Here is a 24701-nt window from a genome sequence, read left to right on the forward strand (position 1 = left end):
CTTGAACTCTAGCTGCTTGTTGTACTGCTGTCTCCCTTGCTTGAGGATAAGCTTTTTGAGGATTGGGGCCATGTTCATTTTGCTCTCCATTGCATCTGTGGTGCTTAGCTTATTACCTCGCACATAGTAGGCACTTTCAAAATTACATATTTTTTTAAAGAAGTATATATTTCCTTCATAGTTTAACCACTTTGAAATTAGGATGCACCTCACAATCGATGGCATGTTTAATTGGGAGTTTTTTTTTTTTTTTTTCTCAGCAGTTCATACAGGAACAGTGATTCTTACAGTCAATGGTATCTTGCCTGAAAGGTGGTGCTTGTTGAATGAATAAATGTTGCATTTTATGATTATTTTAGAGATTCTTCTAATTGCATAATACAGTATAAGCCTTCTACAAGTTGTGTCCAATTCTGTCAATTAGGCCTCTCCCTTGGAGTTATGTCTTAGTTAAATACTAGGAAATATATGATCCGTTTCCAGTGATTGGCATTTGTGTCATACCTGTGACTTCAAAGTTATTTATAGCTCATGAGCAACCTATGTGGCTCAGGGTTATAACTGATATATATGTATCTTGTTTGGAAGGAGTTATAAATATAGGCTTTAAACTGATTGGAAAAAATCATCTTTGATTATGAATTATCTGTACTAGACTCTCCATTGGAGTGGCCGATCAAGAATTGGCCTGAGTGTTTTGTTACCTGGGAGTAGGTGTGATTAGCTGTCATGCCCTGAAACATGCAGGTGTGACAGTTACTGAATTAATGAGGAGCTTGGGAGGCCCCACAATAGAATTTTTGTTTCCAGGTGTTACTCATTTTTCTTCCTTACTATTTCCATTTTCAGGAAGGATCTCTGAATGTATCTACTCAGGAAGCAGCCAAGCATTCTGATTTATTTTCTGCATCATCCCCATTGGATAGAGGAGCTAAAACTAGAACCAAAACTGTTCTTAGCTTATTTGATGAGGAAGAGGATAAAACAGAAGATCAAAACAGCTTCCAGGCTCCGAAGGAAGAAGTAGGAAAGGTGAGCAAAAAGCTGTAAAGGTTCAAATCTTTAGAAGGATAAAAAAGTCTCATTTCGCGGTGTCAGTTGTGTGATGTGAGTTGCTGAAGAATGGAGGGTTCCAGCTTCCTCACATTCTTACCATCACTTGTTGACTTTTTTGATAATGGCCAAGTGTTGGTGAAGATGTTGAGAAACTGGAGCCCTCCTTCATTGCTGTTAGAAATGTAAAATGGTGCTGCCACTTCAGAAATCAATTCGGTGCTTCCTCAGATTCTTAAATATAAGAGTTACCACATGACCTAGCAATTCCACTCCTGGGTATATAACCAAGAGAAATTAAAACATAAGTTCACACAAAAACTTGAATGTAATGTTCCCAACAGGTATTATTCATAATAGCCAAAAGATGGGAACAACTCAAATGTCTATCAGCTGATGAATGGATAAACACAATGTGTTTTAGCCATACAATGGAATATTATTTGGCAATAAAAAGTGAATTACTGATACATGGTACAACATAGATGAACCTTGAAAACATGCTGAATGAAAGAAGCTAGTGACAAACACATTATGTATGAATTCATTTATTTGAAATGTCTTGAACAGGCAAATCCATGGAGAGAGAAAGTAGATCAGTGGTTGCCTGGGTCCGGGGAAAGAGGCGGACAGGAATGGAGAGTGACTGCTAGTAGGTTTGGAGGTTCTTTATGGGATAATGAGAATGTTCTAAATTTAGATTGTGGTGGTATTTACACAGCTTTGTGAATATATTATAAACCATTGAATTACACACTTTAAATAGGTGAATTTTATCTCAATAGAAGTATTAAAAAAAGAGAAAACAGGTGATGGGCCATAGATTGCCAATAATTTTTTGTAAATCAAACTGAGGATATAGTCCATGTTGATATTTGCAACAAATGTTTTACGAATTTTCTTATTATACCAGTAGGATAGCCCCATTTATAAATGAGAGCTACACACAGTGAATATGAATAATTTGCTGTATTTTCTTCCAGTCTCTTACTGTGTTTGATTTTGTATATGATTTTCATGGTTGTAAAACTTTGAACCTTAGTTGCTATGTTACAGTAATTTTTATATATAATCAATAATAATTATTAGTTAATTTTTAATGTGACATATTTTGTCAGAAGTGAGTTTTTTTGTTTGTTTCTGTCTGTGGTTGTGATACTAAAGAAAGGGAAGAATTTTAGAATGTCAAGTCTGGGGCATTATAGTATCAAACCAAGTAATGTGATAGTAACTTTCAAATGTCAGATACCCTAGGAAACAGAAAGAACTTGTTTGGAATCTGAAGGTAGTGGGGTGGAAGGTGGATGGGCATAGGAGAAGGTTGGCTGATCACACCCGTGCCAGCTCTTTGGCCTAAGATGCTGGTATGTAGAAGTTAGGGATATGTGCTTGACCACTCTGTGTAATTTCTTGTATTAAATCAGCTGCTGTCTCATTCTTCCCTTTGGGCATGAGATGGAGAGAACTTGTTTAACTTTATGTGTTTTCACCCCTAAAATGTTTCTCAGTATGGAACTAAGGATTGTTTTTTAAATAAACAGTTCAGATTCAAATACTACACAAAGGTTGAAAGATGATCTTTCCAGATTATGTATATGTTATCTGTTTTTGTAAATATATTCTCCACTGTTTTTAGTATCTCCAAAGTATTCCATTGTGTGACTGTGTCATTCCCCTTCTGATGGGCACTCAGGCTGTGTCCAACCTTTAGCCACTATAAACAGAGCCACAAGGAATATCTTTGTTGTTTCATCTTTGTAGCTGTGTATTATTTCCTTGAGGTAAAGCCCTAGGAGTCTATAAAATACGTGAACTTCCCTCTTTTTTCCTAGAGTCCTGATCCTAATGCCTGCCCCAAGAGCACAGGTGTCTTTCAGGATGAAGAGCTCCTTTTTAGTCACAAGCTTCAGAAGGACAATGACCCAGACGTTGACCTTTTCTCCGGCACCGAAAAAACCAGGGTCAGTTCCAAATGGTTCTCCATGTCATAGCTTTGTTATTATGTTAAATATTGTCTCTGTAGCTCACCTGACTCTCTTTGTAAATTGTTTTTGTTTTGGATATTGAATTTAAGTTTTTTCTGTTCTAGTTGTTAGAGCCAAGTGTTGGGAGCCTGTTTGGGGATGATGAAGATGATGATCTTTTCAGCTCTGCCAAGTCGCATCCTTTGGTATCAGACTTTTGTTCTCAATACTGCGGTGTGTGGGAAGGCTTCTGGGAAAGGAAATGAATGTCCCCTTATGTGACTAAGGAAAATGCTCACTAGTAAATGAACAGCAAATAATGTGCTCATGATGGTGTTCAGGTTGTCTCCATCTTATGTTTCCTAACGTTAAACTATTAACTAACCCAGGCTCTCTTACAGTATTACAAATCTGTTTGATTTTTAAGTTGTTCATTGAAAGACCAGTACATATGATATGGTGACAAAATATTCATGCCTTTCAGGTGCAAAGCTGTAAATCTGAGTGTTAGGCCATCCCTTCCCCAGTAGATTTTTAAGTACTCTCTATTTTCTCTTTATCACTGAGAGGACGCCTGGTCTTTAGAACTCTATTTCTGAAATGCTGCCTTTAAATTTGTTCAACCCTCATTTGTGAAATGACTTTTAAAGTCAGAAGCTATTTTCTCTTTTTGCATTGTGACTTTTCCTTAAAATTTCTAAGATATTTGACAGACTTGGGGTATTCTTTGCTTTTGAAGATCCCAGAAAAGAAGGTAGTGAAAAAAGACCACTCTGTTTCCTCTTTCAAGAACCAGAAACATCCTGAATCCACTCCAGGTATCAAAGAAAAAGGCATATGGAAATCGGAAACACCTCAGGTTAGAACTGATCTCTTTAAGGACTTTCAGCTCTTGTTTGCATTGTTGTATAGTTTAATTGCATCATGCAGACCCCGGGGTCATTCAGAGTTCTCTTAATTAAGGAGAAAATAGCAACTAGGACTACCTCCCTTTGTTTACTTTTTTTTTAAACCCCTGCTCATTTCTCCTCTCTCACTCCACACTGGTTCCATGAATCCATACTTATCATTATTACTTGTGGAGTACCTGCAAATTCAATTCCAAGATAGAGTTAAGGCAGGATTAAGATCTTCCCACTAGAGCAACATTTCTCCCTTTGGGCTACCTTGGAGTAGGGTTCCATTAGAATTAAATATGAATTATATCCACTTTCTTGATTCCCTCTCTGTGTTATGTCTTATGAGATCATTGCTATTAGGCCTCCATCCTCAGCAGTCTTCTCTGTGGCGCTCCTCCTGAGGGCAGAGCAGGGCTAGACAGTGAGTTATGGTCCTGGCTTACAGCTGTCCCTGGATGTCTCATTGAGGCCTCAGTGTTCTGAGCTGTGAAAATGAGGCACTAGGACTCACACATCTCCAGCGACTCAAGTCTCAGCTTCTTTTGCTTCTAGAACTAGTGCATTAGGCTTGGGTGAATTTCTGTGTGCTCTGTAATATTTGCTGTGTGAGATAACCAGCATGGTCATGCTTCCAGCTGGTCCAGTTTTGGAGCTCTGACACACTATAATTCTTATGAATCTTATTCATGATCTTTGTCTCCCTTTCCTCCATGTGTGGTCTTACAGCCTTCCACTTACACAACGGATAAGGAAGCACAAATGAAGTAATGTTAGTGAAATGTTTTGAGGCCCCAGGAGAGATTTGAATGCCTTTCCCATTATAGAATTATAGAAACCAACATCTTTGTTCCATCACAGATTTATTTTCAGGCATATGTGTAATCCAAGAGACACTTTTCTATTTCCCCAATGGATTTTTAACTGAATGTAATTTCACACAGGACTCACCAGGTCCCGCTCCATTTAAAACCAAAGAGCCATCCCCTTGGATCTGGAAAATTCAAGTAATTATAACGTGTCTGGAACCTTCATTGCCGGCCTTGTGGCATCTGTAAAGTTTCTTGGGTTTTCCTTTTGTCAGCTGCTGCCAAGCGTTTTCTCATCTCTTCCCCACCCTCTGGTTGTTGCTTCCTGTGTGCTGTGTCTGTAACATCTCTTCTTTGGTCCTGTGGTGGGCACAGGGGTATAGCCCTCTGATTTAATTCTAAGACTAGATCAGGAGACTTCCCTGCCTTTCTCTTTCTCCTCTCGTACTATATATTACATACACCAAGTCTTTCGTCATGTGTCACAGTAATAAGAGTAGACTGCTGTGTTTAAGAAAACATACAGAGTAAGTTTCATTTTTCTTCTTTAGGCAAATTTAGCCATTAACCCAGCAGCCTTGCTGCCTACAGCGGCTCCCCAGATCTCTGGAATGAAGTCTGTTTTGCCAGAATTGGGCGTTCCTTCGTCTGAACCTGGGAGAATCCACAGTCTGGAAAGTATGCCCACTCTTCCCGGGAGTGGGGAGGCCGGCGTGAGTTTTGACCTTCCAGCTCAGGCAGACACCTTACACAGTGTGAACAAGGTGATGAAACCACCTTTGCTTGCTTGCCTGCTTTTTTTAAAACCAAAACAGTTTATATGTTTCTTCTGAGTTCATCAGTTGCACACGATAGGCTGACCCCGATTCCTCATTTGAAGGAGGCGTCTCATCTTTCCTTGAGCCTCTCCGCCCTCCTTCCACCTCCCTAGTTCTGTGTCCACTCTTCCACTGCCTGCCTTTGTTACATTTACATTCTGCTCAGTAGCTAGCTCACTAACTCCTGGCTGCCACCTGGAGGCCTTCTGAACACTGAGCAGATCATGTCCTTACTGTTTGCTTCCTCTGCTGTCTCCTTACTGCTCAAAGGAGGACGTTCAAGCTCCTTGGTTTGGTATTAAAGCCATTTACAGTCTGTGCTATCCGAAGCTTCCAGCTTTCCCACCAGTCGCCCCACACTGTCAGCCTAAGTCCAGTCACCAGGAACCATTCCCCAAACACACATGCCCCAACGTGCTGCTGCCATCAGCTCGTGCTGCTTCCTCTGTCAGGAATGCTCTTCCTCATCGACAGCTCTGCACAGACTTCACAGTTTCTGTGACATTTCCCCTCCTGCCCCTGTCCTGGGCTCCCTCTCTGAGATCCCGTGGCAATTACGGTCCTGTCACACTGTTGCATAGGACTGTGGACTTGTGCTGGATGGACCATGACCTCTTTGAGGTTTTACTTTTATTTCAGTTGGTTCTCTTTTCTTATATCCAGTCTTCCTTCTCAAATCTTAGCTGTTATCTGAGTAATCAACAGTACCGAGGATGACCCTGCAAATACATTCATTTCAAGTGTTTCCAAACCTGTTTTACTTATGAAAAATAAAACATCCCTCCTTTCTTTTTTTTCTGTTAGCTTATTTTGTTGTTGTTAAGTTTAAATTGTTCCTGAAATAATTCGTGAAATTTCGACATAGGCAAAGTACAGTTAAGTACTTTGCCCAAAGTACAGTTAAGTACTTTGCCCAAAGTAGCTTGTGCCTTCTTAAAACTACTTGATGGTATATGTTGGAAAATGTTACAAGTACTGCATTATTGCTAATAAGTGACTCATATTTTGAGGTTATATTGAAAGTTCTGATTCCTAAGCCGCATTTTTTTACATGAAATATTTAAAATTTGGATTTAGTGTTTGTTGACTTGAAGAAAAGAGCATCTGAGATTACCTTTCTGTCTTTATCATCTTATCTCCCTGTTTCTGGAGCCTGATTTTAGGCTATCCCCCAGTAAAGCTTATTGCCAGAATCCCACTGATTCTTTCTCGTTTTGAAAGATACCCACATATAAACTTAGGGCAGAGAAGGAAGGGTCCAGGGAGTGCTGTGGGACACAGGACAGTGTGGCACAAGCAGTGTGGCTTCCAGTGGCAGATGAAGCCTTTTGTATCAAATTGAACAGAAATTGCCCTCAAAAGACTCAAAAATGGGGGACAGTGAAGGATTAAGAATGAGTCTTAGAGTACTAGGAGCTATTAAACGCCTTTGGAAATCTTTAAGAAATAACCTCTTCTGTCTTAGATAATATCTCGATTGAGGGGAACCTGACAACCTAACAGTATTTTGAGTTGCTGATGATTTGCTATGTTAGTTTTGAGCACCTTTTAAAAAACCATCAGGTCAGCATGTGGTTTTTGCCATTGCAGAGCCGGGTCAAAGTGAGAGGGAAGCGCAGACCACAGACACGCGCAGCTCGGCGGTTGGCTGCCCAGGAGTCCAGTGAGGCTGAGGACATGAGTATCCCCAGGGGATTTGTTGCACAATTGGCAGATGGCGTCATTTCACCAGATGGTCATCAGCCACAGCCCAGGGCAGCTGGTGGAGAAGACAGCTCTGAGGAGGCCGTGGCAGCTGCCATTCCAACTTGGGCAGGTGGTCCTGTGCTTGGGACAGACAGAAACCCCTTTGTGAAATCTCTGGGTCAACCTCTTGAGGATGACCTTTTTGATTCTGGAGATATCTTTTCCAAGGGCATTGCATCTCAGTCCACGGGGAGAAGAAAAGCCAAGGTGAAGGCAGCAGACAGCCTGGCCAACCCGGCAGGGGGAAGTAAAGAAAAAAGCCCCATGTTTCCTGCTCTCAGTGAGGCAGTCAGTGATGATGATCTCTTTCAGTCTGTTAAACCAAAACCAGCAAAGAAAACAAATCCTTTCCCTCTCCTGGAAGATGAGGACGATCTCTTTACAGACCAGAAAGGCAAGAAGAATGAGTCAAAATCCAACAGTCAGCAGGATGTTATCACAAAAGCACAAGATATTTTTGAGGTAGGTAATAGGACATAACAATACATTTTTGTGCAGGGTTCTTTGTTAAGGAAAATACCTGATTGGGTCATCTGAGCCACAGATTGTATTAAACCTGTTTGGTTGCTGCCCTGTATCTACTTGCTTAGTAATTATAATTAGGTTCTTTTATTAGTAACTCTGAAACTTATTCAGAAGTGGTTTTCTATTTTGTTTCTGGCCATAACCATTGATGCAAGTCTTGATTTTTATAGTTTTAATCTAGCTATTGCTGCAGTCAGCATAGATAAAGTAGCATCTCTACAGCTTGAGTGTGTAACCTCTGGTTCTTGGGGAAACAGGCTCTGGCTGGAGCTGATGATTTAACGCAAGCGGTAAGGCCTTCAGTGACACTCTTCGGGCAGATGTTTATTGAGCATCTGGGAAGTGGAAGCACAAGGTGAACTAGGACCAGTGCTCTGCTCCCCAGAGCTCTCAGGGAGGGGAATTGGATATAGACAGAGCCGCATATAAATAACGTTTTCAGGTAATGTTAAGGGTCTTAAAGAAAACAACCCAGGGCAGTGGGGCAGAGTGATGGGTGGGGGTGGGAGGTGCTCCTTCAGGTAGGACTGATAGAGAAGGGTTCTCTGTACGGCTCGAGGTTTAGCTGGGACTAGAAGAAAGAGAAGGACCATGCCAGGCAGAGATCTGGAGTAGCAATTCCCGATAGAGGGGCAGCTCACATGGCTGTTCCAGAACCCTGTGGCAGTTTGCATTTCTACAACTTGTTGAAATTAGTGTATGTCGTAAAGTAAAAACTTGATTTAAAATTGTTTTGCTTGTTTTTTGGCTTACAAGGATGATATATTTGCTACAGAAGCAATGAAAGCCTCACAGAAAACAAGAGAAAAGGAAAGAACGTTTGACTCCAACTTGTTTGATGATAACATTGATATCTTTGCTGATCTAACTGTAAAACCAAAAGAAAAGTCCAAAAAGAAAGTGGAAGCTAAGTCTATATTTGACGATGATATGGGTAAGTTTAGTTTTCTGCATATGACGGAGAGAGTCATTACTGTTCAGCGACTTTATATTTCTCCTGCTACCTTTGTCTTGACCCTTTCCTGGAAAATGTTCCCCAGTGGGTTTCCTTTGACTTGCTATATACTCCTGAGATAGACTGAGGGTGGATAAGTAAATGGCCTAGTCATTTTGGTGAAACAGTGTTTTGTTATGATGGATATGAAGGAGTTTGAAGGAGCCCAGAGTTTGACTTTCAAGTATAATTTTGCTTTTTTCTTAGTGTGCCCCCTGCCAATCATCTATGCCAAATCTGAACACTGATGTCATGAAAGGAGGATCAGAAACTACCCCACATGCTAAAGTAGGCTGAGGTGGCTGCCTCGGGTGTGATGCAGTTCTAGCTGGAGAGTGAGCGTTAGTGGTTCGGAGGATGGAGGGGCAGTGCAGGAGGAGAGGACTGTATAGGAAAGCAGGCTGTAACTCAGACTTTACCTCTCACCAAAGATCTTCTGTGTTTGTAAACATGTTCATTTTCTCTCCATAGTGTAATGTCTACTTTATTACTGGGCAAGCCAAATGCCCCATAACCCGAAATGTAGGACTTCTGATATGTCCTGTGTTAGTGCATAGGACTCAGGCTGAGGCCATATACACTTCCTACTCCCCCACCTCCTCTCTCCCAGTCTGGACCTTGGGGTTAACTGGGAGAAAGCTGGTACTGCAAAGCCACACTTTTTCGACTCCCCAAGCAAGTGTGCTCTGTCTCTACCTGCTTCCCACTACAAGGTACAGAAGAGACTTTATTACAAAAAAAGTAATACATGTTATAATAGATTAATACTATTTGTAAAAAGTAAAAAGCTAGCCCTAGAGGTAACTATTATTGAGAGTTTGGTGTGTCCCCTTTCAGATATGGTGACAGTAATATAGGTTTGTATACATATAAACGTATACTTATTTTTTCAGTGTTTTCCCATGTCAGTACATAGAGATCTACTTCCTTGTTTTTAGTAGTTGTGTACTGTTGCTTTATATTTAGCCATTAGCCTATTGAGAGTGATCTAGATTGTTTCTCCATTTTCTCTGTTACAAATGATACCATAATCTTTAACATTTGTACATACATATCTTTATGTACACATGCTAAAATCTCAGTAGAATAGAATCCTAGCAGTAACATTACTGGGTTACTATCATTACTGAGTAAAATGAGTCATGGAGCATTAGAGTCAGTGAAACATTAAACACAAGTGTAGTCATAAAGACTTACACGCTTAGCATTTAGGTGCTGCAAACAGATGCATTTATTCTGAAAGAGGGTGACCTGTGTTGGATTTCCCTTTGCTTATTTTTAGTGCCTTTTCCTTTTAAAATCCAGTGGGAAAAGAATGTAGAAATAAGTATAATGCATAGATGGTAAAGTCAGGGGCTGGATTGGAGATTCAGTTATCTTTCCACTTTTCCTCTCCTGCATGTGCACACACACAGCTTTGTAGCTGAGAAAATTATGCTCAGAGAGAAAATGTGACTTGTATGTGATCATAAAACTTAGTAGCAGAACCAGGACCAGAATCTAAGAGGCTTGGCTCTATCTTAGTGTTTTTTGGTATCCCATACTGTTGTCAGACTTGAGTCTTTGGTTGTTTGTGTAGATGTGTCTTAAAAGCACCCATTTGCTTGCCTATTCAGCAACTCTTCTTTTCTTTTTCTTTTTTTCCTTTTTAAAGATGATATCTTCTCCTCTGGTATCCAGGCTAAGACAACCAAACCAAAAAGTCGATCTTCACAGACAGTGCCTGAATCAAGATCTGAACAGAAGGTGTCCAACATATTTGATGATCCCTTGAACGCCTTTGGAGGCCAGTAGAGTGTACCGGGTATCCTTCAGCTACATCCTTGAGTTAATGATGCTGTCTTCTGTGCTCACTGTCTTAACTGAATTATAAAAAGCATATACTGAAACAGCTAGCTCACTTCTTACCCAACGTACTTAGTATTTTTCTGTACTGGTTTTAATCATGCTTAATACTGCCAAACAGAAATAAATGTTTCACTGTTTCGTTATTGTTTTTGCTTTTTTAACCATATTTTGATTAGCCTTGGTGGGGCCATGGTTTAGGGTCATTAGAAAAGAAACCTATTTGTGCCTTTCATGGGTGGGCAGGGACTCCCAGAGGTAGCAAATGCCAGACAGATGACCAGGAGTCTTCCCTACATGTATGGGAGCCCTAACTTAGAACCAAGGCACTTGATAGAGGAAGAGGATGAGAGATTATAAACTTCATGAGTCTTTGTAATAGGAGAGGAGGTTTTCTCTCATTCCACTGAATTCTGAAGATGCCTCTATAGGTCCACTAAAGCAAGGTTTGGCAAACTGTAGTCCTCTACTGTCTGTTTTTGTAAATAAAGTTTTATTGGAAAGAACCATACCCATTCATTTATGTATTGTCTATGGCGGTTTTCACCCTACCTCCAATGCCAGAGTTGAGTAGTTGTGTCAGAGACTGGATGGCCTACAGAGTCTAAGATATTTTCTTTGTGGCCCTTCACAGAAACAATTTGCTGACCCTTGCTCTAAGGCATCCATTTCCATTCCTTGGAGCTTTGCATTATTTTTTGAAAGGGCAGAATGAACCCAGATAATGGTAGGAAGAAGTGCTGAGGATGGAAATGTCAGCTTCTAGAGCACCACTGTTTCATAGAACTCTGCACTGATGGGAATGTTCTACAACTGTGTTGTCCATTGTGGATGGCTGACCACCCCCCCACCCCACCCCCCGCCCTTCTAGTCTGTTTTCCTGTGCTGTGCCATCTTGCTCATGAGTATTCAATCTGTAACCGTGGCACAATCTTGTAAGCAGACCCAGTTGGCTTCACCAATTCTGAAGCCAGTAACTTCTTCCTTGGTTACTTTTTAGGTTGAATTGGGAATTGCTCATAGTCAGAGATTTCGTATAGCTCTCACACATCAACTGTTTGTCCAGCTCTGCTGCGAGAATGACCCAGCAGCAGAAGAGGGTACACACTAGCTGCCTATTCCTTTTCCCTATCCCTTTAGCGCATCTTCCTTCTGTCCCTTAGGTTACTTGTGTACAGTTTCCTGCTCTGAGCCCAATGTGGGATCTGACTCAGTAAGCATTTGTTAAACATGTTTTTCTTTTGGAATGATCAAATCTGCTGACCCATCATTAGGATTGATTCCAGGGAATTCAGGAGACAATAGAGTTAGAAAATAGGCAAATTGCTATTTTGAGAGGGTTGAAAGCGGGAGGGAACTTAACACTCACTGGTCCAATGGTAGGCACTTTTCATGTCAGTCTCCTTAACTCTACCAGATAGGTGTTGTCCTCATTTCACAGATGAGGCTAAAATCTGGAAGCAGAGTGGACCAGCGGAACAAGTTTGGATTTTTTTATTGAGACCTAGATTTAAATCTGCCACTTAGAGCTGTTTGAGTATAGGCAAATTGTTTCACCTTTCTTAGCTTCTGTTTCCTTCTTTGTCAAGTAGGGGTTTCAGTACCCACCTTGCAGGATTGTGATGGGACAGAATATGCAAAGATCCTTGTTAACTATCTGGCACTTGAAACATGGTAGATGATGATGGTGAGAATGAATGAACTGGCCAAGAGCTTCCAGTGTTGGAACCCAAGGCTTTAAGCTCATCCACCTGACTCCAAAGCTCCTTCTCACAGTTCTCCCTGACTGAGAGGGGTGGCAGGTTTTAGAAACTAAGGTTTTGCTTCAGTAAGATTCATTTCATCACAGGCACTCATTTAAGAATTTAGTATACAAAGATAATAATCATATCTCTGTCCTCACGGGGCTCCAGTCAACTCAGTATTAGAGTTTAAGAAGGAACCAGTGGCAAGAGAGCCTGAAGATGAGTGAAAGCACAGTCCCTTATCATACATATACCTCAATGTATACTCAATGGTTTGTTGAATGATGGAGATAATTTGGTGGGTGGGGTCTCAGAGGAGAGTAAGAAGGGACAGGCAATGGAGATTAGGCATTGGGGTTCATTTTAGACTGGTTCCTCCGAGTCACAAGATAAGTGAAGCTGCAGTGAGAGGGAGATTACTGTTTATTGTCAGTTGAGTAATCCACCTAGTAAAATAGTAGGCCAGGAGGGCTGGAAAATCTGTAAACCTTGGATTTAGAATACCTACAGGAAATGAAGATAAAAAGAAGCAGTGGGGGTCCATGTCAGGCTGGAAGGTTTGTGTTGTCTGTTATGTTGTGCACCTGAGCTCAACAGCTTGGGAATTAGAACTGGAGGGAAAAAAAAGGGTGGCTGGGCATAGCCGACGCTGCGATTTGACAACCCAAGGTACCCACTCAATTTCAACTCTACAATTCTCAGTAAATTGGGTGAGGAATAAATGGATAAGATCTACAGAGCTTGTTTGCTTTCGCCCTTGCTTTCAACCAGGCATGGCAATGTCCCCATGTTTCAGATGAGGTACGTGAGACCAGAAACGTTAGAGGTCAGTAAAGCGCAGGAAGGGCGATTTGTTTAAGCCAGGCCGGCCTGGACCGCACTGGAAGTGCACAGGCTCTGGGAAGGCCATCGACGGGGACTATCCCCGCAGCACGTCGGGCACCTCTAAGAGCGCCTTAATTTGGTGTCAGGGAGGGTGTTGTCCATACTCTCCTTAGGCCACAGGCCAACCCCACCGTTCCCAGAAGCCTGTGCGACTGGTCTCCAGCCCGCCCGCTTCGGCCGAAGTCAGCAGGCCACTGTTAGTAATATAGGATTAACATCCGGGCCTCTCCTAACCAACAACCACCACCGAACGCAAAAGAAGCACCGGCTCCCGAGCACCCGCAGGCGTCCGGCGGACAGGTCCCGCCCCTGCCCCCGCTGATTGGAGGGCGACGCGAGCACCGGCGAGCGATTGGTACGCGGTGTCACAAAGGGGCGGGGGCGCGGCGACCACTGAGCGTTGCTCTTCGGTTCTTGCCGCGGCGGCGCTCGCGGGGCCGCACCTCCTTACTGGCCTGCGGGTGGGCGAGGGAGTGGACGAGAGCCGGTGAGGGCAAGCGGGCCGGATGGGGAGGGCGCCCAGGGCCGCGGGCCGCTGAGCCGGGCCGCGCTGCCGTCGCTGGCCTCCTGGCCTCGCCCCCTCCGTCGCCGCCGCTGCCCCGATACCGGCGCGGTGGGCCGCCTTCGCGGAGGAGACAGCCTCCACTTTCCGTCCTTCCGCGAGCGCGACGCGGGGTGCCCCGCCCCGTCCGACAGGTGCTGCCCTCCGAGTCGCGGATTCTGACGCGGAGCCTAACCGCTGCCCTCCTGATCTGGCCCATGCGTCTGGGTAGCCGGAGTTTATCCTGGAGGAGCACGGGCTGCGCAGGTGACTCCGTTCTCTTCAAGTGCCTAACACTGAAGGCTCGAGGAGGCGTTGGCTTTGAAGGATTTCACAGTCCCGCTAGGAAATTGATTTCAGAGTTTAGGGTACATGATGTGGTGGATATAATTCTGAAGCTTGTATTTAAAACTTAGGTATATTTCCAGGCTTTAGTAAAAACGGTTCATTAAGAGTCGGTATTTTTAAGGACTGCATAACATGCTGGCTCCCTTTATGTCGGAGGAAGAGTTTAAAAGAAATGCTCTTATATGGCTGTTCTTTACAACAGAGTTTATCGATAAAGCTGATTCCGAGTTACTGAAATTAGTTATTCAGCACTGTTATCGCATTACCTTCTTTAACTTCCCTTTCATCTTTGATGGTTGTGTTTTAAGAACTTTTTCAGAAGGGAGGAGAGAAATGTTTTGGAAATTGATTTAGAAACGTCTTTTGATGCCATTACTTTTTTCCCATGATTTTTTTTAACATCTTTATTGGAGTATAATTGCTTTACAATGGTGTGTTAGTTTCTGCTTTATAACAAAGTGAATCAGCTATACATATACATATATCCCCATATCCCCTCCCTCTTGCGTCTCCCTCCCACCCTCCCTATCCCACCCCTCTAGGTGGTCACAAAGCACCGAGCTGATCTCCCTGTGCTATGCAGCTGCTTCCCACTAGCTATCTGTTTTACATTTGGTAGCGTATATATATCCATGCCACTCTCTCACTTCGTCCCAGCTTCCCCTACCCCCTCTCCGTGTCCTCAGGTCCATTCTCTACGTCTGCGTCTTTATTCCTGTCCTGCCCCTAGGATCTTCAGAACCTTTTTTTTTTTTAAATTCCATATATATGTTTAGCATACGGTATTTGTTTTTCTTTCTGACTTCACTCTGTATGACAGTCTCTAGGTCCATCCACCTCACTACAAATAACTCAATATTGTTTCTTTTTTATGGCTGAGTAATATTCCATTGTATATATGTGCCACATCTTCTTTATCCATTCATCTGTTGATGGACACTTAGGTTGCTTCCATGTCCTGGCTATTGTAAATAGAGCTGCAATGAACATTGTGGTACATGACTTTTTGAATTATGGTTTTCTCAGGGTATATGCCCAGTAGTGGGATTGCTGGGTTGTATGGTAGCTCTGTTTTTAGTTTTTTTAAGTAACCTCCGTACTGTTCTCCATAGTGGCTGTATCAATTTACATTCCCACCAACAGTGCAAGAGGGTTCCCTTTTCTCCACACCCTCTCCAACATTTATTGTTTGTAGATTTTTTGGTGGTGGCCATTCTGACTGGTGTGAGGTGATACCTCATTGTAGTTTTTTTTTTTTTTCTTTTTTTTGCGGTACGCGGGCCTCTCACGGTTGTGGCCGCTCCTGTTGCGGAGCACAGGCTCCGGACGCGCAGGCTCAGCGGCCATGGCTCACGGGCCCAGCCGCTCCGCGGCATGTGGGATCTTCCCCCAGCGGGACACGAACCTGTGTCCCCTGCATCGGCAGGCGGACTCTCAACCACTGCGCCACCAGGGAAGCCCCTCATTGTAGTTTTGATTTGCATTTCTCTAATGATTAGTGATGTTGAGCATCCTTTCATGTGTTTGTTGGCTATCTGTATATCTTCTTTGGAGAAATGTGTACTTAGGTCTTCTGACCAGTTTTGGATTGGGTTGTTTCTATTTTGATATTGAGCTGCATGAGCTGCTTGGAAATTTTGGAGATTAATCCTTTGTCTGTTGCTTCATTTGCAAATATCTTCTTCCATTCTGAGGGTTGTCTTTTCGTCTTGTTTATGGTTTCCTTTGCTGTGCAAAAGCTTTTAAGTTTCATTAGGTCCCACATGTTTATTTTTGTTTTTATTTCCATTCCTCTAGGAGGTGGGTCAAAAAGGATCTTGCTGTGATTTATGTCATAGAGTGTTCTGCCTATGTTTTCCTCTAAGAGTTTGATAGTGTCTAGTCTTACATTTAGGGCTTTAATCCATTTTGAGCTTATTTTTGTGTGTGGTGTTCTTCAGTGATCTCTTGGTTATTTAACAGTGTATTGTTTAGCCTCCATGTGTTTGTATTTTTTAGTTTTTTTCCTGTAGTAGATATCTAGTCTTATAGCATTGTGGTCAGAAAAGATACTTGATACGATTTCAATTTTCTTAAATTTACCAAGGCTTGACTTGTGACCCAAGATATGATCTATCCTGGAGAATGTTCCATGAGCACTTGAGAAGAAAGTGTATTCTGTTGTTTTTGGATGGAATGTCCTATAAGTATCAATTAAGTCCATCTTGTATAATGTATCATTTAAAGCTTGTGTTTCCTTATTTATTTTCATTTTGGATGATCTGTCCAGTGGTGGAAGTGGGGTGTTAAAGTCCCCTACTATGATTGTGTTACTGTTGATTTCCCCTTTTATGGCAGTTAACATTTGCCTTATGTATTGGGGTGCTCCTCATCTATGTTGGGTGCATAAATATTTACAATTGTTATATCTTCTTCTTGGATTGACTCCTTGATCATTATGCAGTGTCCTTCTTTGTCTCTTGTAATAGTCTTTATTTTACAGTCTATTTTGTCTGATATGAGAATTGCTACTCCAGCTTTCTTTTTTTTTTTTTTGCGGTATGCAGGGCCTCTCACCATTGTGGCCTCTCCCGTTGCGGAGCACAGGCTCCGGACGCGCAGGGTCAGCGGCCGTGGCTCACGGGCCAAGCCACTCCGCAGCATGTGGGATCCTCCCAGACCGGGGCACAAACCTGTATCCCCTGCATCGGCAGGCGGACTCTCAACCACTGCACCACCAGGGAAGCCCCTCCAGCTTTCTTTTGATTTCCATTTTCATGGAATATCTTTTTCCATCCGCTCACTTTCAGTCTGTATGTGTCCCTAGGTCTGAAGTGGGTCACTTTTAGACAGCATATATAGAGGTCTTGTTTTTGTATCCATTCAGCCAGTCTGTGTCCTTTGGTTGGCGCATTTAATACATTTACATTTAAGGTAGTTATCGATATGTATGTTCCTATTACCATTTTTTAAATTGTTTTGGGTTTGTTATTGTGGGTCTTTTCCTTCTCATGTGTTTCCTGCCTAGAGAAGTTCCTTTAGCATTTGTTGTAAAGCTCGTTTGGTGGTGCTGAATTCTCTTAGCTTTTGCTTGTCTGTAAAGGTTTTAATTTCTCTGTCGAATCTGAATGAGATTCTTACTGGGTAGAGTAATCTTGGTTGTAGGTTTTTCCCTTTCATCACTTTAAATATGTTCTGCCACTCCCTTCTGGCTTGCAGTTTCTGCCGAAAGATCAGCTGTTAACCTTATGGGGATTCCCTTGTATATTATTTGTTGTTTTTCCCTTGCTGCTTTTAATATTTTTTTTGTATTTAATTTTTGATAGTTTGATTAATATGTGTCTTAGTGTGTTTCTCCTTGGATTTATCCTGTATGGGACTCTCTGTGCTTCCTGGACTTGATTGACTATTCCTTTCCCGTATTAGGGAAGTTTTCAACTATAATCTCTTCAAATATTTTCTCAGTCCCTTTCTTTTTCTCTTCTTCTTCTGAAACCCCTATAATTTGAATGTTGTTGCATTTAATGTTTTCCCAGAGGTCTCTGAGACTGTTCTCAATTCTTTTCATTCTTTTGACTCCATTACTCTTAATAGCTAAGCATGTTTTTTAAATTATTGGTAAAAATTCTGACGTACTTTTTTCTCTGCCTTCTTCTTTCCTCTTCCTCTTCTATTTTTTAGCTGTCCTTGTATCATTTTCCATCCTGTTTTTGAGTCTCCATTGCCCCTCATTTACCAACATCATAGGGTTCCATAATCTGCTCAGTCAAGCATGCTCTAACACAACTTTCGTAAGTTGTCCATGGGGCTTCCTTGGTGGCACAGTGGTTAAGAATCTGCCTGCCAATGCAGGGGACACGGGTCGAGCCCTGGTCCAGGAAGATCCCACATGCTGTGGGGCAACTAAGCCTGTGCGCCACAGCTACTGAGCCTGCACTCTAGAGCCCATGAGGCACAACTACTGAAGCCTGTGCGCCTAGAGCCCGTGCTCTGCAACAAGAGAAGCCACCGCAGTGAGAAGCCCGCGCACCACAACGAAGAGTAGCCCCAGCTTTCCGCAACTAGAGAAAAACCCGCACGCAGCAACGAAGACCAAACACAGCCAAAAATAAATAAAATAAAATAAATAAATTTATTTAAAAAAAAAAAAGCCCAGGGCTGATTCAGACTTGCCACATCAGTGAGTTCATCCAAGTGTAAAGTGATATGTTTAAAAAGGTGTCCACGGACCCCGCCCTTAGTACTGGCTAGGTCTTTGGCCTACTGGAGCTTCCGTTCGCCCCTCTGCTATCATCTAGTCCTCCAGTCTGGCTTAACTAGATTTCCTAGACTTACTTTGCTCTCTGTTACAGTGATTTCTACTGCTGAGGAGAAGTATAATTATTTCCTAGAGGCACACATTTCAGCTTTGAATTTGGTTACCAATCTTGCTTCTTTTTGGATTTTGGAAATTACTGCATTGATTAGGGCCCAAATTTGTGGTGGTGTTCCAGTGCAATTAGTGCTGTTCTAGGTTGCAAATTTTCTTTTCGCCCATAATTACTCTGTACATTCTTGTTGCAGATGAAGGACTTCCAAATCTGTCTTTATGTTACCTTCTCCCACCATTTGTTTATTATATTTGGGGTATTGTTGTGGAAGACTACTGTGGTGAAAAAAATGATCTTTATATCTTATGTCTCTAAATTCCTTGGACAGGCACTGGTCACCCATGTCTTTATTTCTGTAATATTCAGTTTGGCATTCCTGACCCCTGACCTCTGGTGCTAGATCTTTTACTATGTAGATAGGAGTGCTCTTGGCTTTGGGGGAATGGACACTGATAATTCTGTAGTACATTCTTATTTGATATAGGATGATAAGTATGTTCTTAAGAATCCACATATTATCCAAAATTGTGTTATAAAAGCAGTCATTTCAGTGAGGTAGGAAAAGGGGTTAGGTTCCGTCATTATTCCTACAGACATGTCAATGTATTAAGGATATAAGAGACACAGCCTGAGCAATACAGCCACTTATTTGGCTTTTACTTGAAAGTAGTGGTCTTTTACCACTGTCACCAGCATTATTATTATTATTATTTAATAGATCTTTATCGGAGTGTAATTGCTTCACAATACTATGTTAGTTTCTGCTGTACACCAAAGTGAATCAGCCATATGCATGCATATGTCCCCACATCCCCTCCCTCTTGAGCCTCCCTCCCACCCTCCCTGGTCATTGCAAAGCAACGAGCTGATATCCCTGTGCCATGCTGCTGCTTCCCACTAGCTAACTATTTTACATTCGGTAGTGTATATATGTCGATGCTACTCTCACTTCGCCCCAGCTTCCCCCTCCCACCCCATGTCCTTAAGTCCATTCTCTATTTCTACATCTTTATTTCTGCCCTGCAACTAGGTTCATCAGTACCAATTGTTTTCTTTTTTTAGATTCCATATATATGCATTAGCATACGGTATTTGTTTTTCTCTTTCTGATTTACTTCACTCTATGACAGACTCTAAGTCCATCCACTTTACAACAAATAACTCAGTTTCACTTTTTTATGGCTGAATAATATTCCATTGTATATATGTGCCACATCTTCTTTATCCATTCATCTGTTGATGGACATTTAGGTTGGTTCCATGTCCTGGCTATTGTAAATAGTGCTGCAGTGAACATTGTGGTACATGTCTCTTTTTTTGCGGTACACGGGCCTCTCACTGTTGTGGCCTCTCCCGTTGCGGAGCACAGGCTCTGGACACGCAGGCTCAGTGGCCATGGCTCACGTGCCTAGCTGCTCCACGGCATGTGGGATCTTCCCGGACCAGGGCACAAACCCGTGTCCCCTGCATCGGCAGGCAGACTCTCAACCACTGCGCCACCAGGGAAGCCCCATGTCTCTTTTTGAATTATGGTTTTCTCAGAGTATATGCCCAGTAGTGGGATTGCTGGGTCATATGGTAGTTCTATTTTTAGTTTTTTAAGGAAGCTCCATATTGTTTTCCATAGTGGTTGTATACAACCACTATGCGGGATACACACCAACAGTGTGGGAGGGTTCCCTTTTTAACCACACCCTTTCCAGCATTTATTGTTTCTAGATTTTTTGATGATGGCCATTCTGACCAGCATGAGATCATTGTAGTTTTGATTTGCATTTCTCTAATAATTAGTGACATTGAGAATCTTTTCATGTGCCTCTTGGCCATCTGTATGTCTTCCTTGGTGAAATGTCTGTTTAGGTCTTCTGTCCATCTTTTAATTGGATTGTTTGTTTTTTTGATATTGAGCTCCATGGGTTGTTTGTATATTTTGGAGATTAATCCTTTGTCTGTTGTTTCATTTGCAAATATTTTCTCTCATTCTGAGGGTTGTCTTTTTGTCTTGTTTATGGTTTCCTTTGCTGTGCAAAAGCTTTTAAGTTTAATTAAGTCCCATTTGTTTGTTTTTATTTCCGTTACTCTAGAAGGTGGGTCAAAAAATATCTTGCTGTGGTTTATGTCAAAGAGTATTTTTCCTATGTTCTCCTGTAAGAGTTTTATAGTGTCTGGTCTTATATTTAGGTCTCTAATCCATTTGGAGTTTATTTTTGTGTATAGTGTTAGGTGGTGTTCTAATTTCATTCTTTTACATGTAGCTGTCCAGTTTTCCCAGCACCACTTATTAAAGAGGCTGTCTTTTCTCCATTGTGTGTTCTTACCTCCTTTGTCGTGAATTTGGTGACCATATGTGAGTGTGTTTATCTCTTGGCATTCTATCCTGTACCATTGATCTATATTTCTGTTTTTGTGCCAGTACCATACTGTCTTGATTACTGTAGCTTTGTAGTTTAGTTTGAAGTCAGGGAGCCTGTTTCCTCCAACCTCATTTTCCTTTCTCAAGATTGCTTTGGCCATTCAGGGTCTTTTGTGTTTCTATACGAACTGTAAAATTTTTTGTTCTAATTCACCAGCAGTATTATTAGCATATTACTTTGTGTTATTATATTTATTACTCATTATTTTGATAAAAAGTATAACAGCACTCAGAGCAGCTGTGCTGCCAGCAATAGCTTTTCTTCCTATGGTGCCGTATCTTCAGGAACATTAGCAGTCTGCACAATGCAATTCAGGTTCCCTATTTAATTAATTATATTCATTATGCTTAATTATATTAAATACACTCCCTAGTTAATTGATGAATTTTATATATTGGTTTTATATATTGAGCTATGGTGAATTTTTATAACTCAGTATAATTAATATAATTAATATAATTAACTATATTGAGTTATAAAAATTCACTGTAGCAGAAATCTCTGTACGTTATGAGTTGTGTAAATATTGGTGGAGTTAGTTTGGAATGAGTAATGATTCCTATGGGAAACCAACATTTCTCCAAACAAACTTTTATAGCATAACCAAACACTTCTTCATGTCTAAAGCAGGGATAATACCTTACCTATATTACAGGTTTGCTCTAAAACTCAGTTGAGAGGATGAATATTTATTTACTCTTTCATTGAACAAACCTTTAATGAGTACCAATATGTACAAAACACTGTGCTAGGTGATGGGGTGGTAAATCAGATGCCCTTCCCTTAAGGAGCCTACAATTTAGTAGAATAAGAAAGTCATGTAAAAAATGAAATTGATTGTAATGGGTGCCATATATGATGGAGGTCAGGGTGTGAAGGGGAGGAACTGTAAACGGCTTTGTGGAATAGTTTCTATTCGACTTGAGTCTTGAAAGATCACAGGTGCTTGTCAGGTAGCCAAGTGTGGGAATGGTGGTAAGTAGAGGAAAGCAGGAGCAACGATATAGAGACCAGTGTTTTCTGAAGCCGCAGTTACAAATGATTAGAGGATAGAAGTACCAGATATATTGCAGGATGGGATGAGGTATGTGTATAAATAAAATAGGGCTGGAAGGTGAGATGCATGATCTTAGGAGCCTTTCTAAGGAGTCTGAATTCTGTAGACAGTGGGAAGCCATCGTGGGACCTTGAGCTAAGAAATAACATGATCAATTCTACATTTTAAAAAGATAACTGTGCTTCACATCATATGTCATTAGGGAAATGCAAATTAAAACAATGAGATACTATTATATGCCTATTAGAATGGTCAAAATCCAGAACACTGAGAACATCAAATGCTGGTGAGGATGTGGAGCAGTAGGAGCTCTTATTCCTTCCTGGTGGGAACGCAATATAGAACAGCCACTTTTGAAGACACTTTGGCAGTTTCTTACAAAACTAAACATACCCTTACTGTAAGATCTAGCAGTTGTACTCACTGGTGTTTACCCCGGTAAGTTGAAAACTTATACGTCTACACAAAAACCTGCACATGGATGTTTATAGTGGCTTTACTCATAAACTATTCTGTGTGATACTATAATGATGGGTACATTACTATACATTTGTGGAAATCAATAGAATTTGCAACACCAAGAATAAACCCTAATGTGAACTATGGCCTTTGAGTGATAATGATGTGTCAATGTAGGTTCATCTGTTGTAACAAATACACCACTCTGGTGTAGGTTGTTGATGGTGGGAGAGGCTGTGCATGTGTGGGGGCAGGGAGTGTGTGGGAACTGTCTGTACTTCTGCCTAATTTTGCAGCGAACCTAAAACTGCTCTAAACAATAGTTTATTTAAAAGGAAAAAAAATTCAGGCTTTAGGCTAACTTAGATTCATTTCCCTCATTTAGTCTGAATTGATGGTTTCACCCCAGTGCATTCTAAAGTCAAATATTAAAAAATTTTAGAACTTTGAGTGACCTTTCCCCCTATTATCTATAGATAATTAAGAGTAAAGTAATCTCTGAACTATGTGATGTGATACCCTAATCCAGTTTTTATTAAACTTTCTTTTTTTAAAAAAGATAACTGTTGACATCCTAGAGAATGGATCAGAAGAGTGAAGGGCAGGTGTCAAGGATTATAGCTAGGCTATCAAAGTTGCTCAGTTAAGAGCTAATGAAGACCTGAACTAAGTCCTAATCAGTGTGGCTGGAGAAGGTCACAGATTATAGAAATGTTAAGTTGTACTGTTAGGATTAGATACCTTGAGGCTAGCAGAAAAATCTAAAATGATTCCTAGCTTTCTGGCTTAAGTGATTAGGTTAATGGTGGTACCCTTTACCAAGATGGAGACTGTAGGACAAGAAGGAGGTTTGTAGGAAAGATGATTAGTTTTGGACGTGTTGGATTTCAGGTGTCTGTCTTGTATCCAGATTTTACTTGATTTTAAAGATTTATTTATTATTTATTTATTTTGTTTATTTTTGGCTGCATCAGGTCTTACTTGTGGCACTTGGGATCTTCGTTGAGGCATGTGGGATCTTTTGTTGTGGTGCACGGGCTTCTCTCTAGTTGTGGCATGCGGGTTTTCTCCTCTCCAGTTGTGGCGTGCAGGCTCCAGGGTACATAGGCTCTGTAGTTTGCAGCACGTGGGCTGTAGCTGAGGTGCGTGAGCTCAGTAGTTGTGGTGTGCGGGCTTAGTTGCCCCATGGCATGTGGGATCTTAGTCCCCTGACCAGGGATCGAACCCACGTCCCATGCTTTGTAAGGCAGATTCTTTACCACTGGACCACCAGGCAAGTACCTATTTTTATTTTTTAAAAAATGTTTATTTATTTATTTATGTGGCTGCATCAGGTCTTGGTTGTGGCACGTGAGCTCTTCGTTGTGGCGTGTAGGCTTCTCTCTAGTTGTGGCGTGTGGGTTCCAGAGTGTGCGGGCTCAGTAGTTGCAGCACATGGGCTTTCTAGTTGTGGCACGCGGGCTCTAGAGCATGTGGGCTTAGTTGCCCCGTGGTATGTGGGATCTTAGTTCCCCAACCAGGGATTAAACCGGTGTCCCCTGCATTGGAAGGTGGATTCTTTTTTTTTTAAAATAAATTTATTTATTTATTTATTTATTTTTGGCTGCGTTGGGTCTTCGTTGCCGTGCACAGGCTTTCTCTAGTTGTGGCGAGTGGGGGCTACTCTTCGTTGCGGTGCACCGGCTTCTCACTCTGGTGGCTTCTCTTGCTGTGGAGCACGGGCTCTAGGCGTGTGGACTTCAGTAGTTGTGGCATGCGGGCTCAGTAGTTGTGGCTCATGGGCTCTAGAGCGCAGGCTCAGTAGTTGTGGCGCACGGGCTTAGTTGTTCTGCGGCATGTGGGATCTTCCTGGGCCAGGGCTTGAACCCGTGTCCCCTGCATTGGCAGGTGGATTCTTAACCACTACGCCACGAGGGAAGTCCCCTGGAAGGTGGATTCTTAACCACTGGACCACCAGGGAAGTTCCTAGTATCCAGATTTTAGATACCTGTGAAAATCATGTCTATAGAATGGAGATGTAGGTTATTAATCAAACCACAAGTTTTAAAAAATAACTTCTCCTTAATCACATTGTTATGAAAATTGCGGTGACTTCAGTGATATATCCTTTGGCAAAAAAAAGTAAAAAATTTATCACCCATTTTTCTTCTTCATTCCTGCACTGCCCTAGTGTTCACATTCTGTTCACCTAGTCTTACAGATATTCTTCCCCCACTCTGAGGCTTTACCCATTCTGAAATACATTCAAGAGTC

At 41.7% G+C, this 24701-nt stretch overlaps 2 protein-coding genes across 25 annotated transcripts in view; both read left to right on the top strand.

Annotated features, from left to right (window-relative positions):
* The window catches only part of WASHC2C (WASH complex subunit 2C), a 56139-nt gene extending 45343 nt beyond the window's left edge, over positions 1–10796 (top strand). For 8 of the 20 annotated variants that reach the window (XM_033412153.2, XM_033412164.2, XM_033412162.2 and 5 more), the window contains 9 exons: positions 850–1032; positions 2886–3014; positions 3143–3223; positions 3757–3876; positions 4858–4920; positions 5274–5486; positions 7131–7748; positions 8568–8745; positions 10460–10796. In XM_033412153.2, the coding sequence (XP_033268044.2) occupies positions 850–1032; positions 2886–3014; positions 3143–3223; positions 3757–3876; positions 4858–4920; positions 5274–5486; positions 7131–7748; positions 8568–8745; positions 10460–10599 (1725 nt within the window). In that variant the 3' untranslated portion in view covers positions 10600–10796. Of the gene's footprint in view, positions 1–849; positions 1033–2885; positions 3015–3142; positions 3224–3756; positions 3877–4857; positions 4921–5273; positions 5487–7130; positions 7749–8567; positions 8746–9012; positions 9094–10459 lie in introns of all 20 variants that reach the window. The other 12 variants (XM_033412158.2, XM_012538102.3, XM_033412159.2 and 9 more) reach the window with 8 other exon arrangements.
* A 3160-nt stretch (positions 10797–13956) lies between these two features.
* ZFAND4 (zinc finger AN1-type containing 4) overlaps positions 13957–24701 on the top strand; it is a 76167-nt gene continuing 65422 nt past the window's right edge. For all 5 annotated transcript variants that reach the window (XR_007471455.1, XM_033412112.2, XM_049697391.1 and 2 more), the window contains exon 1: positions 13957–14088. The gene's annotated coding sequence lies outside the window, so the exon portion shown is untranslated. The remainder of the gene's footprint in view (positions 14089–24701) is intronic.

The sequence above is a fragment of the Orcinus orca genome, chromosome 14, assembly GCF_937001465.1.
Source record: "Orcinus orca chromosome 14, mOrcOrc1.1, whole genome shotgun sequence".
NCBI lineage: Eukaryota > Metazoa > Chordata > Mammalia > Artiodactyla > Delphinidae > Orcinus > Orcinus orca.